The 18,721-nt window shown below is 40.9% G+C and overlaps 1 protein-coding gene across 2 annotated transcripts in view; it reads left to right on the forward strand.

The window, feature by feature from the left end:
- The window catches only part of lamp1 (lysosomal associated membrane protein 1), a 50,992-nt gene extending 37,464 nt beyond the window's left edge, over positions 1 to 13,528 (forward strand). Inside the window, exons 8-10 of one of the 2 annotated variants that reach the window (XM_033032971.1) lie at positions 5,850 to 5,856; positions 9,001 to 9,164; positions 11,408 to 13,528. In XM_033032971.1, coding sequence (XP_032888862.1) covers positions 5,850 to 5,856; positions 9,001 to 9,164; positions 11,408 to 11,547 — 311 coding nt within the window. In that variant the 3' untranslated portion in view covers positions 11,548 to 13,528. Of the gene's footprint in view, positions 1 to 5,849; positions 5,857 to 8,996; positions 9,165 to 11,407 lie in introns of both variants that reach the window. The other variant, XM_033032972.1, reaches the window with a different exon arrangement.
- Positions 13,529 to 18,721: the final 5,193 nt, after the last annotated feature.

The following is an 18,721-nucleotide window of genomic DNA, read 5'->3' on the forward strand; positions in this document are numbered from 1 at the left end:
GCCAAAGGGCCTGTTTCGGTGCTGTACTGTATGCTTCTGACTTTTAGAAATGGTATTTTTTCTGTTTGAAATTAGTCTTTTTATCATTCTAAATTAAAATTTATTTTTAAATAAGGCAATCGAGTAAAGCTTTTGCACTTTTCCTTGGACTTTCTTTCAAGTAACCTCAGTTAGAGTCATAGTCATACGGCATGGAAACCGGCCCTTAGGCCCTGCCCATGTCAACCTAGATGCCCCATCTATTCCTAGTCTATCTGCCGTGTTTGGTCCATGCCCTTCTAAACCTTTCCAAAGGCCTTAATTGTTTTTGTTGAACCTGCCTCAAGTATTTCCTCCAGCAGCTTCTTCCATATACCCACCACCCTCTTTATGACAAAGTTAAAAGCGTGAAAATAATTTGGCAACATTTCTGTTCAGAAGCTAAAGGAGAGCATGTTTTATGTCCATAATTATACATGTTTTGATTGCAAAATTACCTTTGGTAATGTTAATTCCAGGGTTTTTGGTCTTGGGGTCCACAAAATGTCATCCAAGATTTTATACGTAAATTCAATTGATATTCAAATGTTGAAATGCACTTTGTTTAAACCAAGTTTGGACATGAGAAATCAATTTGAGCAAATTCAGCAGTTTTTGAAAGTATGTTATGATTGTAATCTGTATGGTCTTGAGTTAAGGTTCACAACATGTGACAAAATATTGACAGTTTTTCCGATTTAAACATTAATAGAAAATATTGAACACATTGTAAATTTGTCTTGCGGATGTCACCAACAAACACTGATGTGATTTTTTTGTAACCGTTCATGTCACCAATTATAATGAAAAATTGTTAAGTCACATTCGCCTAGCAATTTTGCAGTTCTACAAAAGGGGCATTAAAAGTATTACGCTGGTGCAGTGAAGATTTACACGTATGTTGCCAGGACACAAGAGCCTGAGATACAAGAAGTGGTTGAGCAGGCTAGGACTCTATTCCTTGGAGTGCAGCAGGACGAGGGGTGAACTTGTAGATGTACAAGGTGTTGGGAGAAACAGATCGGGTAAACGCATAATTTCTTGCCCAGAATAAGGGAATCGAAAACCAGAGGACATAGGTTTAAGGTGAAGGGGGAAAGATTTAATAGGAACTTAACTTTTTTACACAAAGCATGGTGGGTATATGGAACGAGCTGCCGGAGGAGGTAGTTAAGGCATAGCTATGTTTAAGAAACATTTAGACAGGCACATGGATAGGATAGGTTTAGAGGGATATGAGCCAAACTCGCAGGTGGAGCTAGTGTAAATGGGATATGTTGGTCAGTATGGGCAAGTTGAGCAGATGGGCCTGTTTCTACACTGTATGACTCTGACTGGTCAGTATTTTGTGTGAGGACTTACTACTGCAAAATTATATGGTGCACGAAGCCCAAACTGTTTTGTGCAATAGAACAAGGCCAGCATAAACCTGGTTCTCTTTATATAATTGTGGAGTGATGGAGAGAAAAGAAGGGTATGGTGGGTCATATGTCTTTGGAAGAGAGGCCTAGCATGTGGGTCATAGTATCAGGCAGGTGGATATTAGGGACCTCAAGCATGAGGTCGGGCTAATGGCAATGAGATCAGGTGTACATACATACAAGGAATTTGCCTTGGTGCTTTGCTCGCAAGTAACAACACAAAATACAGTAGATACCGGGGTTATGTTTCTGTCTATCGAACCTGCAGTAGAACTCGTTCAGGTCGTTGGTCAGCTGACGATTGTCCAAGGAATGGGGGGTTTTCCTCGTAGCTGGTGATTTCTTGCAAGCCTTTCCACACTGAACAATAGTCATTAGCTGAGAACCTGCTCCTCAACTTCACAGAGTACCTTTCCTTGGATTCCTCTTCTCAACTTGTACTTGGCCTGCCTGTAGATGTCTGCATCCCTGCTCCTGTAGGCCTCATTTTTGGACTGGCGGAGCGATCTTCTTCTTCTTGCGTATGGCGTGCACAGCCTAAAGTTGTTGGACAACTTGTTCTATTTGATCTTATTTGATTGTGCACGCCAGGTTGATTGCATTCGTTGAAACAGGGCGGACCACGTGAAGGTTGCAATCTCCCACCCCGCGGAGCTGTCCGAGCTGCTGTAAACCAGGGCTTGTCATTGTTGAACCTGATCTGGGTCCTAGTGGGAATGCAACTGTCCTCACAAAAGCTGACATATCATGTCACAGCATCTCTCTATATTTATCGAGGCTTGTGGTCGCTTCCCTGAACACATTCCAATCTGCAGTCAAAGCAGGAATGTGGGAAGTCAAGCAAACTGCTGTTGTCCCTGATGACTACACCAGTGGGAATTGTGTCCAGGTGTAGCATCATAAAGTCTGTGTTAGGAAACTGGGGCTGCAGTTGGATGGCCATCTGGGAGAATGAGAGCTTCTTGGACAAGATGTATGGCGAGGTTGTCACACCCAAGGTCCAGGAAGAGATAATGTGGGTGGCCACGAAGAAGGGAAATAGACATGGAGTGCTAGTGACCCTTGTGGCCAACCGCTTCAAAACAGGTACACCCTTTTGGGTGCTGTCAGGGAATGACATATCAAGGTTAAGCAGCAATATCAGACAGGGCTATAGCACCGAGCCTGGCTCTAATCGGGGAAGGGCAGAGCCATATTGGTAGATGACTCTTTAGTTAGTGGTGCAGGCAGGAGATTTTGTGGCAGCAATCCAGATTCCAGGTGATGCCAGGGTCCAGAATGATTCTGTGTAGCTACACTCTGGTGGCTTTCACTTTTATCTGAGGGCTTGCATGCCATCACTTCCTACAAGGCAAAATCAGGGGGCAGTTCAGGCGATAGCATCACTCCCAGACGAGCTCAATACTTTCCACGCAGGCTTTGATAGGGAGAAGGTAGACACAAAATGCTGGAGTAACTCAGCGGGACAGGCAGCATCTCTGGAGAGAAGGATGGGTGATATTTCAGATTGAGACCCTTCTTCTGGGTCTTATGTTTTCTTATGTCTACTTTGATAGGGAGAATACTGATAAGCATTCCTGGGCCCCCATAGCACCCAATGGCATTACAATCTCAGTCACAGAGGCTGATATCAAAAGATCCATTAGGAGGGTGAACCATGAGAAAGTGTCTGGAACTGATGGCATACTTGGTGGTATTCTTAAAGCCTGTGCGGACAAACTGGCTGGAGTTTTTGCTGGCATCTTCAACCTCATTACTGAGATCTGAGGATTCCACCTGCTTTAAAGGGCATCTTTAATACCAGTGCCCAACAAAGGTAAGGTGACATGACTATGACGACCATCTTGTGAAACTAGCATCCGTGGTGATAAAGTGCTTTGAGAGGTTCGTTATGGCGCATATCGACCTCCCTCAACCAGAACCTGGGCCCACTACAATATGCTGACCGCCGCAACAGGTCAATGAAGGATGTTATCTCGCTGGTTATTCACTCGACACTGTACCACTTGGACAATAAAAACATATACGTCAGGCTGTTGTTCATAGATTACAGCCTCAAACTGGTTACAAAGCTCACGGAACTGGGTTTCTGCACATCTCTCTGCAACTGGATCTTCAAATACCTCATGAACAGAATATAATCAGGAAGAATTGGCAGTAACACTTCTTCCTCGATAACCATCAGCACGGGAGCATCTCACGATAGCATGCTCAGCCCCCTGCTCTACTCACTCTACACTCATGACTGTGTAGCCGGGCACATTTCCAGCTCCATCTTCATATTTGCTGATGACACCACCATTGTTGGAATTATGGATGATGATGAGTCAGAGTATAGGAGGTAGATCGATCGACAGACTGAATGGTGCCAGAACAACAACCTTACGCTCAACGTCAGTAAAACCAAAGAACTGATTGTTGACTTTAGAAGAGGAAGGCCCTGGATGTACAAACCTGTCTCCATCAAAGAGACGGTGGTGAAGAGAGTAAAAGAAACTTCAAATTCTTGGGTGTGCATATCCATGAAGATCTGTCCTGGACCCAGCACATTGATGCAATCATAAAGAAAGCTCAGCAACAACTCTACTTCCTAAGAAGATTGAGGAGATTTAGTATGTCGACAAAAACTCTCTTGAACGTCCACTGGTGTCCAGTAGAGAGCATATTGACTGGTTGCATCAGGGCTTGGTTCAACTCAAATTCCCAGGAACAAAGAAAATTGAAAAAAGAGATTTACACCGCCCAGTCCATTATGGGTACTGACCTCCCCACCATCGATGGGATCGACAGGAGACACTACCTCAATAGGGCAGCCAGCATCGTCAAAAGACCCACAGCGCCCTAGCTGTTCTCTCATTTCAATCCTGCAATTTGGATGAAGGTATAGAAAACTGTAACGTTTGGAGCAACTTCTTCAAAAACACTCTGGCTATTAAACACTACAACCTCCACATAAGCTCCGAACTACATAGATTTGGGGGGCGTTGTTTTTGTCATTACACTATTATTGTTTGTTTTTATATGCTGAATTTGTTTTGTTTATTGTGTTTACAGTGTACTATGTTCTGCTGCTGCAAGTAAGAATTTAATTGTTCCATTTTGGGACATATGACAATAAAACACTCTTGGCTTAACTCTTCACTTTCCACTGAGTCCACTTCACTTACAAAGAAAATTATAGTAAAATCCAGTGCTAACTAAAGTCATAGTCATAATGCATGAAAAGGCCCTTCAGCCCAATTTATCCATGTCGACCATGATGCTCCATCCAAGCTAGTTCCAGTTGCCCGTACCTGGCCCATATCCCTCTTCACCTTTCCTGTACCTATCCAAAACCTATCCTAAGAAAGGCGGGAGAGAGAAAACAAGGAATTATAGACCAGTTAGCCTGACATTGGTGGTGGGGAAGATGCTGGATTCAAACATAAAAGATAAAATAGTGGCACATTGGGATAGCAGTAACAGGATCGGTCCGAGTCAGCATGGATTTACGAAGGGGAAATCATGCTTGACTAATTTTCTGGAATTTTTTGAGGATGTAACTAGGAAAATGGACAAGGAAGAGCCAGTGGATGTAGTGTACCTGGACTTTCAGAAAGCATTTGATAAGGTCTCACATAGGAGATTAGTGGGCAAAATTAGGGCACATGGTATTGGGGGTAGAGGGCTGACATGGATAGAAATTTGGTTGGCTGACAGGAAACAAAGAGTAGGGATTAATGGGTCCCTTTCAGAATGGCAGGCAGTGACTAGTGAGGTACCGCAAGGCTCGGTGCTGGGACCGCAGCTATTTACAATATACATCAATGATTTAGATGAAGGGATTCAAAGTAACATTACCAAATTTGCAGATGACACAAAGCTAGGTGGCAGTGTGAACTGTGAGGAGGATGCTATGAGAATGCAGAGTGACTTGGACAGGTTGGGTGAGTGGGCAGATGCAGTTTATTAAGGATAAATGTGAGGTTATCCACTTTGGTAACAAAAACAGGAAGGCAGATTATTATCTAAATGGTGACAAGTTGGGAAAAGGGGAAGTACAACGGGATCTGGGGGTCCTTGTTCATCAGTCAATGAAAGTAAGCATGCAGGTTCAGCAAGCAGTGAAGAAAGCGAATAGCATGTTGGCCTTCATAACAAGAGGAGCAAAGAGGTCCTGCTACAGTTGTATAGGGCCCTAGTGAGATCACACCTGGAGTATTGTGTACAGTTTTGGTCCCCTAATTTGAGGAAGGACATTCTTGTTATTGAGGGAGTGCAGCGTAGGTTTACAAGGTTAATTCCCGGGATGGTGGGACTGTCATATGCTGAGAGAATGGAGCGGCTGGGCTTGTATACTCTGGAGTTTAGAAGGATGAGAGGGAATCTTATTGAAACATATAAGATTATTAAGGGACACGTTAGAGGAAGGAAACATGTTCCCGATGTTGGGGGAGTCAAGAACCAGGGGCCAGAGTTTAAAAATAAAGGGTAAGTCATTGAGAACGTAGGTGAGTAGAGCCAGGATGTTTAGGCACTAAAAAAACTCTGAAATATGCAGGCTAAAAGGCATAATAAAATTACAAAAAAGGCATTTATTGACCAAAAAAGGCATGTATTTCCACCACCAAAATATGGTTAAAATTGATAATACAAAGGTATGCTACATTAAATGACCATAGTTGCCTGGTTGCACATAATTACCAGCATTTTTTTCAATTTATCTGGTGTTAAACTATGCCGTCTGTCAGACATAATATGCTTCAGTTGTGAAAAACCTCTTTTTACCTGAGCTGAGGTCACTGGTGCATACCCGAAACAAGCTACAGACTCTATACTCATGTCGATATCTTATGCATTGCAACTACCTTTGAGAACTTTAGCTATGTTTTGTATTTCTTCAAGAACTTTGTTACCTAAAATCACTCTCACATTTTCCTTGTATGTCTTTACCCACATCGCCAGGAACTTTATGAGTATCGTCAGTTACTTTGTTGAAAACCTACAAGTTATTCACTAATGTTTCGCCACGTTTCTCAAGAGAAGTGATAGCTTGTGGGAAGTTTGCAAAATTGGAATCAATAAACACAAGATCGCGGTGGAGAGATTTTTTCTGCATGATTTCACAGACGATCCTGACTGCAGTAGATTCTTCTTCAAAACAGTTGACGATTACTTTTATCTTTTCAAAATTTGAGCGTAGTAGAGTACAGCAGAGAGTCATGTACCTCACCTAGTCAAAACAGGCTGAGGAGGTAGCGGAATCTCGGGTGCCAATTCCTTGAACAACTACACACGTGACGGTGCTTTGAGGAAGATTTTCTTGACATTGGAAACTAGGCGACCGTCATTTGGAAACAAGCTACGTATGTGCTTGGCAATTCTATGAAGTCCTTGAGCTAAGCATGTCAAATGCAACATTTTGGGGAATAAAACATTTAACAGAAAGAGCAGCTTTTTCCATGAATGGAGCTGCATCAGTCACAAACAGAAGAACATTTTTGTGTTTTATACCTTCTGGCCCAAGTACAGCAAGTCAAGATGTAAACAACTGAGCAATAGTTGAGCTGTTTGACTTCTCCAATACTTCCGATGTCAACAAATACTCCTTTGATGGTTGACCTGCCTCCAGTGTACCAATGACCACATTGGCAACATATCTCCCCACAGCATCGCTTATCTCTATTGAGATCCATATTTTGTTGCATGCAACTTCATCTCTAATTTTCTGCACAACAATGTTGAAGTTGATGTCAACATAATTTTTCCGTAATGATGACTCGCTTGATATATGTTCCTCTGTGTATTTCTTTAAAAAAACATCTGAGAGATTTGTTTTTATATTTCCACAGTGGAATTCCAGCATCAATGAATGCCTTGCACAGATCACTCAAACTCAGATTTGCGACTGGAGCCAGCAGTAAATGTAGTGAGGAGACAAGCTTGGGTATTTTGCTTGGGAAGTCTACACCCCAGTGGTATTAACATTGACTAATTTTAGATAGCCCTTGTCTTCTCCTTCCGCCCCCTCCCCATCCCAGATCTCCCTCTAGTCCTACTGTCTCCGTCTCTTCCTTTCTTTTTCCCACCCACCCCCCCACAACAGTCTGAAGAAGGGTCTCGACCCGAAACGTTGCCTAGTCCTTCGCTCGATAGATGCTGCCTCACCCGCTGTTTCTCCAACATTTTTTGTCTACCTTCGATTTTTCCAGCACCTGCAGTTCTTTCTTAAATAGATCTTGGAGAAGACTGAACTAGCGGGCAGCGGCACAAACGAATGAACGACCAATGGTGGCGCCCCCGGTTTCGCCCCAGTGGTGGAAATTTTCTTATAATTTATACTATGTTAACACGTTAATAATAACACTAATATTAACGTGTTAACATAGAAAAGGTCAATGTAATCACGGTACAACCAGAGAAAATAGCACGACCTATTAGCAAAACGGCAAAAAAAGGCTGATTTAGGCCTATGTCGTGAAAAAAGCATTATCTTGGTGAAATCATCAAAGGCATGAGAAAGCACATGGCATTTATGGCAAAATCCTGGCTCTAGAGATGAGGAAACACTTTTTCACACAGAGTTGGGAATCTGGAATTCTTTGCCTCAGAGGGCGGTGGAGGCTGGTTCTCTGGATACTTTCAAGAGAGAGCTAGATAGGGCTCTTAAAGATAGCGGAGTCAGGGTATATGGGGAGAAGGCAGGAACGGGGTACTGATTGGGGATGATCAGCCACATTGAATGGCGGAGCTGGCTCGAAGGGCCGAATGGCCTACTCCTGCACCTATTGTCTATTGTAAATATTTTTGTTGTAAATGCCTCAACTTCATCCTCTGGCAACTTGTTCCATGAGCCCACCACCCTCTGTATGAAAATGTTGCCTCTCAGGTGGGAATTAGTGGTAAATTTAGTATTGTGATAGACGCGTTTAAATAAAGTCAGGACATGGTTTAGTTTGACCTGGCTGGTTGGCTGGTGTCGTTTAAGTGTATGAGTGAATTAATATGATTTGAGAAGTAGAAATTCTGCTCCATGTGCTTTGTTTTAATTCATCCATCTCTCCTACGATTACAGATATCTGAATCCTTATCTAGCAATACAACAATTTTATTCCTCTTCCTTTTGAGTCACTCCTTAAAACGTACCTCATATCAAGTTTTAGGTCATTATATTTTCCTGAATAAAATTGTTCCTGATATTTTCATGAAATCCCTCTGATATTAAGATGGCTTTTATAAAATGCATCATATTTGTAAATCAACTGATGACACATCCAGAATTGCTTATTGTTAAAGAAGAAAAGGACCAACATTATCTCAAAAGTATTTGCAACCTATGCAGGGTTTAGACCATGAATAGAAAGAGGCTTTCTTCATTTTCTGGATAGTTAATAATTAGTGGTCATTAATTTCAAGGCCCTTGAAATGTAGAATTGAGGTATTTGAGCAGAAGAAATCTGATTTTGAACTATTTTTCCTTCTGATACGTAAAACATTCTATTATGGTTTGAATTAAGATTTTACTGATGCTATGTGATCAGTTATTTTATTGACATTGTTCTTTGTATTTTAATTTAGGAAGATTTAAAAACGAAAATACCAGTCTCCACTACCTGCAGACAACTTTGGGCAAATCTTACATGTGCCAAGCTGAACAGGTTCTCCAGGTGACCACAAACTTTTCCATCAATGTATTTGAGCTCCATGTGCAGCCATTCAAAGTGGATAATTCAAAATATGGAACTGGTAAGTTCTTCCCATTTTCAATGGTGCATCATGCGAACGCTTTGCTTTCTGCACTGATGTTCATGTTCTGAAATTCTTAAAATTAGTATGTAGTTTGTTGCATGAATGGGTTTTTCCCTTTTGTAATTTATGTGTTTGTCAGATGGCAAGATAGCTACATCTCCTTGCTAATGATACAATGCATATAATTGTTTTACGACGTGTTTTCTTGCTCATTTGTACATTCTGTGATTATCTGAAAGGATGATACGCACACATACAGCTAGCATTAAATCAGCAACATTTCAATTAAGGTTGGTTTTATTTAACATATTATGTGCCTTGTCCATGTCCTTGTCCCACAAGATATACTGAGTATAACTGGTCCTAAAAAAATAAACATAGTGCTGGAGTAACTCAACGGGTTAGGCAGCATCCTTGAAGAAATGGCAGAGGATAAATGTTAGTGTGGTGAAAGTAAGGACCAGCTGAGTTATCTCCTTGTTCCCATCTGGGGGGAGGGGAAGCAAGAGAACTACGGGACACAGAGGAGACACGGATGAGAGATCCATCTACGACAGAAGATGGGAAACCACGCTTACTAAAGAACGAGGACATATCAGATGTCTTGGAATGGAAAGCCTCATCTTGTGAGCAGATGCGGCAGAAACGAAAGAAGTGATAATACGGTAAAGAAGGCAATAGACAATAGGTGCAGGAGCAGGCCATTTGGCCCTTCGAGACAGCACGGCCATTCAATGTGTTCATGGCTGATCATCTCCAATCAGTACCCTGTTCCTGCCTTCTCCCCATATCCCCTGACTCCGCTATTTTTAAGAGCCCTATCTAGCTCTCTCTTGAAAGCATCCAGAGAAACTGCCTCCACCGCCCTCTGAGGCAGAGAATTCCACAGACTCACCACTCTCTGAGAAAAAGTGTTTCCTCGTCTCCGTTCTAAATGGCTTACTCCTTATTCTTAAACTGTGGTCCCTGGTTCTGGACTCCTCCAACATCGGGAACATGTTTCCTGCCTCTAGTGTGTCCAAGCCCTTAACAATCTTATATGTTTCAATGAGATCCCCTCTCAACCTTCTAAACTCCAAAGTGTACAAGCCCAGCTGCTCCATTCTCTCAGCATATGACAGTCCTGCCATCCCGGGAATTAACCTTGTATAGGCATATGGTATGCTTGCCTTGATTGGTTGGGACATTGAGTGTATGAGTCAGGAAGGCGTGTTGCAGCTTTATATGACTGGTTAGACAGCATTTGGAGAATTGTGTGCGGGTTGCCCTATTGCAGGAAGGATATGGAGGCTTTGATGAGGGTGCAGATTGCTGCCTGGATTAAAGGGTATTGGCTATAAGGAGAGGTTGGACAAACATGAATTGTTTTCTTTGGAGGGTTGAATGGTGAGGGATTACCTGATAGAAGTATATTAAGTTATGAGAGGTACAGATAGGGTAGCAAAATATTTTTCCCAGGGAGGAAATGTCAAGGTCTAGAGAGCATAGCTTTAAGGTGAGAGGGGCAAAAATTAAAGAAGTGCAGGGTTTTTTTTAACACAGTGGCGGGTGCCTGGATCGCACTACCAGAGGTGGAAGCAGATACGACAGTGACATTCAAGAGGCTTTTAGATATTGGACATGGATTTGCAGGAATGGAAGATTTGGATTATGTGTAGGTAGAGGAGATTTATTTAACCTGGCATCATACTCGGTACTGGCACTGTGGGCTAAAGGGTGCTGTACTCTTCTATGTGCTATGCAGATGCTAAAAATCTGAAATAAAAACAATAAATGGTGGAAACATTCAGCAGGTAAGAAGCTTCTATGGGTAGAGAAAAAAACAGTAATGTTTTGGGTCAAAGACACTTCAGCATTTTGTTTCTCCTACTTTTATGAGTACTTCATTACCTGTGACGCAATTGAAATTGTGATATAAATATTGAAACATTTGTAATGGTGGAAAAATGGAGCTGATCTCAGAAATAGGACATGACCTAATTGAATGGAAAGTTGGCTCCAGTGGCTAGATGTTTCATTCTCCTCTTTTGAAAGTTCTTAACAGTAGAACTGTTGACTTGCACTGAACAAATCCATCCAAATAAGTCTGTTTAGGTGAGAGTTTGACATGAAATTGGGTGCTTTTGTTTAAAATATCTTTGCCCCAAAATGATGTGTGTTTAAAATATGTGCTGGATTTTTAGACTCATGAAGCTCATTTTAAACAATCGATTTCTAAATATTAATTTTCTTTTGCACAGCTGAAGAATGCCAAATGGATAAAGATGACATGTTGATCCCAATAATAGTTGGTGCAGCTCTTGCTGGCCTTGTGCTGATTGTGTTGATTGCTTATCTTATCGGAAGAAAGAGAAGCCACGCTGGATATCAAACCATTTAATCTTGCATAGATTTAGCTATTCCACCTCTGTAACTAATTCTATTTCAAAGAAATGCATACACATTCTCTACTAGAATCTTGGGGATGGACCTGCATTAAAGGGAGTTAAGAGAAAATTGTTTACTGACAAATGGAATCCTCTGCCTGACAACTTGCTTCTAATAATATGTTTTTAACAAAATATGTGAAATACTTACCCATCCCCAAGTCTTGACATAAGGCATGTCATTGCATTACCTGTGTATAACCATGGAACTGGAGAATAGTATTCAATGCTAAGTGAAAACTAAAAGCCACTCTGAATAGAGAATGCAATGTTGCCAGGAGGGTTTACACATTTAATTCAGGTTGTGAGTGAGTGGCATCGGTACACCAAGTTTCAATATTAATGCTTCTACATCATTTATTTTATCCCAAGAGGTGATGTGCAATGGGTAAGATAGAGGCCAGGTTTGTTTACACTATTGAAGGCAGCCAAACAAAGGAGACCAGCTTTTCAATAAAGGCTATGCTGCTGTAGTGTAAGAGCACCTTAAGAAAAGGACTGTTTGTGAGTAAATTAATAACATTTTCACACTTCTACTGTGTAACCAAGAGTGTTAATTCCTACTTTAAAATAGTAATGGTGTGTGCTTACGTGATTTTTTTACCCAATAGACCTCATATGGGTGCATGTGTATGCATAAACACAGTGTGCCTGTAAATTAGGCTTCTTAAAAATTAAGCTCCCATTCGCTCCTGCTCCCAACCAACCCCCTCCTCCCAAAAAAATTACAAATAAATTATAACAACTGGCACATTGCAAAGTTTTTATTTTAGTTTGAGTATTGTGTAATCATTGGAATGAGACCTTTAGGAATGGGCGTCATCTACTCCTTGTTTTTTTACACACAAAAATACTACCTTGAAGTGCAGATTGCGCTGCAGTGTTTGACCTTTTCAAAATATAAAAGCACAACATTGCTCTTGGCTTCATTGGCCTTTGACTGCTGTTGCAAATTACACAGTGATTGTTTTATATCCATTCGAAGTGTGTTAAGGATGAACAGCTTTATCTATAGTAATTGATGTTAATCCTGCAACAGCTTCCTAATGGCTGATAAATTAAACTAGATGGCTGTTAATTAAATTCAGAACTACCATTTTGTATGATAAGCACCTGGTGTGTGAACTGTAAACTCAAAAGATGTTGGAATAAACTTGAGAGATGTTGGAGTAAAGTTTGCCCTAAAGCATTTAACATGCACTAATTTTGCCAACACAACATGGGCATAATTTAAGCTTGGTTCATTTTGAGAACGTGTTTAAAATCTGGTTTATGTATTTAAATCTTTAGATTGTTTATAAACTGTTTTTCTGGGATTTAGGGTGATGTATATTGGGTGCTCTTAATGATTAGGAGCTGGCATTCTCTATTTGTTTTTTTTTCCTCTACTTCTTTTAAAATCAATTAAATGGTGTGCATTTTTGTGACTGCACCTTTTATGTATGTCTTACCGTAAATATTTTGGAGTCCAGCCTGCCGACTGTGCTTCGGAGCTTGTTTGGGATGTTGCCTGAGACTTGGCACATAAGGTGTATGGATTACCTTTTAACTGCTAATAAATAGTTTGTTTCTGAAAGGGCTATGTGCGAGTTTTCCCTCTTCTGTTAAAGGCATTTGGCCACCTCTCATAAGAAAGGGAATCTTATCTCTATAACGCATTGAGTAATTTTTTGGGGGAAACCCAGTTTCTAAGACCACATCTGAGTATGTTCTTTTGATTTCCCTTTCCCAATGCATTCTTGCTTTTATAATTTTCTATAGAATATTGGGACCTTTTTTTTTTTTTTTAATTTTATGAGAAATGTTATCAGAAATTAAGTTTGTCCTGTTTCCACATTTTTGTTCTCTTTGGTTCTGTAATCCAGGTTGATGTTGGAGATAAAAATTTACCTGACATACTTGTGCGCCAATAAAAATTATTTCTTTTATCTGTCAGATATGTTTATATTTACATTGAAGCACAAATTCAGTTATTTAATAATTTGATATCTGTTTTAACATCTCTTAGTGTGGCTTGGTGTAATGCTTTCCAGGTAAAGACCCTGTGAAATCCATGGCAATTATTATGTTAAAGGAGTGATATAAATGTGACAAAATCATGCAGCAATGTATTTTGATAACTTTGATGCACTGAATGAGAAACTTCTCTCGGTATTTTTCTGAGACCAAAAGAATTTTGCTATGTTAGCCTGTGATTCCTGTTTTTCTGCAGTTCGTTTTGTACTGTGCATCATTTGCAAATTAATGCAAGTTCCTGGATTATCAAGGAACTTCTTTGTCTTGTGAAACCAGCAAAGCAAGAATAAGGAAGGAGAAATTTAGGTTTGTTGAGATCGTCTGAGTTAGAGCAATTGCCAAAGACACCAAAATCATACGGCATTGGGGAATTTAAGAGCAATTTAAATTTGAGTACTGGATAACTGGTGAATTTAGGTGAGCTGAATTTAGCCATATGAACTTGAGGTTACATATTTCCAATTACATTTGCAAAGCATCCTGTTATAATCCAGTACGTTAAAGATAAATATATTTTTTAAAAGGGGCTTTGGGAAAGTTAAGTATTGCTGACAGCCTCTTGTTGGAGTAAAATGCTTTTCTATATTGTTTAATAATGTCAATGACTTTCTTGGGGATGATGTAGGGGTAGAGTTGCTGCTTCTCAGTGCCTGAAATCGCGTGGGGTTTCTCCGGGAGATCTGGTTTCCTCCTACATTCTGAAGATGTGCAGTTTATAGGTTAATTGGCTTCTGTAAATTGCCTCCAATGAGTATGATGCAAAACTGAGTTAACATAGAACTAGTATATGGGTGATCGTTGGTCAGCATGGACTCAGTGAGCCGAAGGGCCTGTTTCCACGCTGCATCTCTAAATTAAATATAAATGGGCCATTTGTGTAATACAATATTAATCATTTTACACATTGAATCTGCGCCAGCTGGTTTGAAGATTAATTCAATTAGACCCACTACCATGTTAGTTATCCATAGCTCTGAAGTATTCAAACATAACCTTTTCGAAGATTACTGTTGAAAATGTATTAACCTTTTGGCAGAGCATTCCATGTTCAAACCACTAATTTTAAATTAATTATTTTTGCTGCTCTGGTTCTTTTGGATAAAATAGTGGTCCACTCAATATGACTGCTGCCTCACAGTTCCAGCAACGTGGTTTTAATCCTAACGTCTGTTGTCTGTTTATTTGCACATTCTCCCTGTGACTGCGTGCTCTGGTTTCCTCTCATCGGTTGTTAGGTTAATTGGTCTTATAAATTGGCCCAAATATATGTGTAGGGGAATGATAGAATTAGTTGGCCAAAGGGTCTGTTTCTGTTTATGTTTATTGTAACTATTACTCTTATTGTTTACTGACTGGTGCATTCCGACACAAATCATTCATAATAGAATCAACTTCTTATTCCTTTCTGTCACATGGAGATCATCTCTTAGAGCAACAGGTGACAAGGAACTGCAGGTGCTGGTTTATACCAAAGATAGACACAAAATGTTGGGAGTGACTCAGTGGGTCAGGCACCATCTGTGGAGAAAATGGATAAGTGACATTTCTGGTCTGGACCCTTCTTCAGACTGATTGTCGAAGGGAGAATGGGAGGAAAAATAAAGCAAAGAAGAAACGGGACCAATCTGGTTTGGCAACAGATGACCTCAGGCAAGAAGGTTCCCTAATAGGCTGACTGTTGGCGAGGGACAGGTGTGAACCGAAGAGAGATTCGTAGTTGCGAACTGTGGAACTAGTTAACTGACATTTAGTGGAGGCATCCAGTTACCTGCCCATCTACTGTGTTTATTACTGGGTTTGGAATCGTGAGTAATTGGGCTGAAGGGCTGTTATCTCTACATTCCTAAATTCAGGACAAGTATAAACGATAGAGTGTCTCACAACTAATCCCACTTTGTAAACTATTAGTTCAATGTTATTTTCTGTATTTTTGCAATTATTATTTCACAATTAATTAATTTTTTTATACTACTGATATTCAAATACTAAATGAAGACAAGATTGCACATGCTGGAATTTTGAGTAAAAAACAAACTGCTGGAGGAACTTGGCTGATCTGTCAGATTCTGTGGATGCTGCGGTTCCTCCATAGATGCTGCATGATCCACTGAGTTCTTCCAGCAGTTTGTTTTTTGTACATATGCTAAAGTTGGTCCATCATTATGTGCCTCAACACGTGTGCTGGCTCCACACGTGTGCTGTGCATCCTTTTCCAATCATTTTTGTTTTGTTTTTGAATCATTTGATGATTTTCTCCAACCTTAATATAAAACCGAGTGGCTAGTATTTGTGGACTTTAAAGTTCCTCTTACACCTTTAAATGTATAGACCGCTTATCTATTTTTAGTACTCACAGCCTGATCATTTGTTTTCGCAACAACTTTTGCTTCTGCAAAACTAATAGCACACTGGACCGCAGGGAAATGACAAAGCTGTTCCTGTAATTCTGCATTTTATACAAGAACAAAAAATGCAATTTTAGTATTGCAACACATTCTGGTCAGTAGAATTATGCCAGTGCTCAAGTTACCTTGCATCTAACTTTTCTGTAGTGCACATTTATTTGATCTCTAGATTAAAGGATCAAATGAAGACTGGACAGTCACACACTGTCTCAGCAGGAACATCTTCACAAATGAGAACTTAGCATGTGTATTCATCAAGATGAAGGGCATGGAGGAAATAAGATCAGTGTGGGGAGTGTCAATATGCTAGGACAGTTTTTGAGATCAGGAGGGAGATGGTGTTGGGTGGATAAAGACCATAGGGCCTGATGGGATCTACCCAGGCTATTGAGTGAGGCAAGAGGGGAAATTGTAGTGATATTGATAAAGATCTTCGTATCTTAAACCACAGGCGAGGCCCCAGAGGACTGGAGAGTAGCTAATGTTCATTTATTTAGAAACATAGAAAATAGGTGCAGGAGGAGGCCATTCGGCCCTTCGAGCCAGCACCGCCATTCATTGTGATCATGGCTGATCGTCCCCTATCAATAACCCGTGCCTGCCTTCTCTCCCTATCCCTTGACTCCAGTAGCCCCTAGAGCTCGATCTAACTCCCTCTTAAATGCATCCAGTGACTTGGCCTCCACTGCCCTCTGTGGCAGGGAATTCCATAAATTCACAACTCTGGGTGAAAAAGTCTTAAATGACCTCACTTCGGTCTTAAATGACCTCCCCTTTATTCTAAGATTGTGGCCCCTGGTTCTGGACTCGCCCAACATTGGGAACATTTTTCCTGCATCTAGCTTGTCCAGTCCTTTTATAATTTTATATGTTTCTATAAGATCCCCTCATCCTTCTACTCCAGTGAATACAAGCCTAGTCTTTTCAATCTTTCCTCATATGACAGTCCCGCCATCCCAGGGATCAATCTCGTGAACCTACGCTGCACTGCATCCATCACAAGGATGTTCTTCCTCAAATTAGGAGACCAAAACTGTACACAATACTCTATATGTGGTCTCACCAGAGCCCTATACAACTGCAGAAGAACCTCGTTACTCCTATACTGAAATCCTCTTGTTATGAAGGCCAACATTCCATTAGCTTTCTTCACTGCCTGCTGTAAGCCAACTTTCAGTGACCGGTGTACAAGGACGCCCAGGTCTCGCTGCACCTCCCCCTTACCTAACCTAACCCCATTGAGATAATAATCTGCCCCCTTGTTTTTGCCGCCAAAGTGGATAACCTCACATATATCCATATTATACTGCATCTGCCCACTCACTCAACCTGTCCAGGTCACCCTGCAACCTCCTAACATCCTCTTCACAGTTCACACTGCCACCCAGCTTTGTGTCATCCGCAAACCTGCTGGTGTTGCTCCTAATTCCCTCTTCCAAATCATTAATATATATGGTAAACAGTTGCGGCCCCAACACCGAGCCTTGCGGCACTCCACTCCCCACTGCCTGCCATTCTGAAAAGGACCCGTTCACTCCTACTCTTTGCTTCTTGTCTGCCAACCAATTTTCTATCCATGTCAACACCCTACCCCCAATACCATGTGCTCTAATTTTAGTCACCATATGAAATGTAATATGTCAATAAGTATTAGGTACTGTGGTACCACATTATTGTACTTCTAACAAAAATAAATAAATAATGAATATTATTTTTCTTTTATCTGCGAGGTCAAGTGTGTCTGTCAGAAGCATCACCATTTGCAAACAGTCCATGTGGAATAGTTTTTATTCAAGGTCTGAAAATATGTCACCCATAAACACACAGATCCTTGCCTTCCATTTAAATACAAAAGATTTGCATTCCTCTATCCATGCCTTTCTACTATTATACCTTTGTCCTATTAGTGCATTGCAATAAACAGATTTAATGGACAGCAGCTCAAATGAACCATAACTTAATTGCAACCAGTAATAACAATGATCTCGTCACATTGAATGCACACCTTGTAGCAAGCTATTTCAGTTGGGTAATCTCAAACAAAATACTGCAAATGCTAGAAATCAAATGAGAAATGTGCTGAAAGCAAACAGGAATCAGGTGGCCCGTATATAGGGAGAGAAGTAGGGTATGTTATGCATCAGAGTTACACAACATGGAAACAGGCCTTTTGACACAACTTGCCCATGCCCACCAAGATGCCCTGTCCACACTGGTCCCACCTAACTGCATTTAGCCATGTACCTGTCCAAATGTCTTTTAATTGTTATCATACCTGCCTCAACTATCTCCTCTGCCAGCTCTTTCCATATTCTCAGCTCCATCTAGCTGGCAGCATGGTGCTACAGTGATAGAGTTGTTGCCTTACAGTCCCAGAGACCCGGGTTCGATCCTGACTATGGGTGCTTGTCTGTATGGAGGTTGTACGCTCTCCCTGTGACCTGCATGTTTTTTCTCCGGAATATCCGGTTTCCTTCCACACTGCAAAGACACACCGGTTTGTAAGTTAATTGTAAAGTGTGTGTAGGATAGTGTTAATGTGCGTGGATCGCTGGTCGCCACGTACTCGGTGTGCCGATGGGCCTGTTTCTGTGCGGTATCACTAAACGAAACTAATCTGGAAAATATTGCCCCAAGGCTCCTTCCCCTCTCACCTTAAACCTAAATCTTGATTCCCCATCTCTAGGTAAAAGACTGTGCACTCATC

The sequence above is a fragment of the Amblyraja radiata genome, chromosome 14 (assembly GCF_010909765.2).
Source record: "Amblyraja radiata isolate CabotCenter1 chromosome 14, sAmbRad1.1.pri, whole genome shotgun sequence".
Classification (NCBI taxonomy): domain Eukaryota; kingdom Metazoa; phylum Chordata; class Chondrichthyes; order Rajiformes; family Rajidae; genus Amblyraja; species Amblyraja radiata.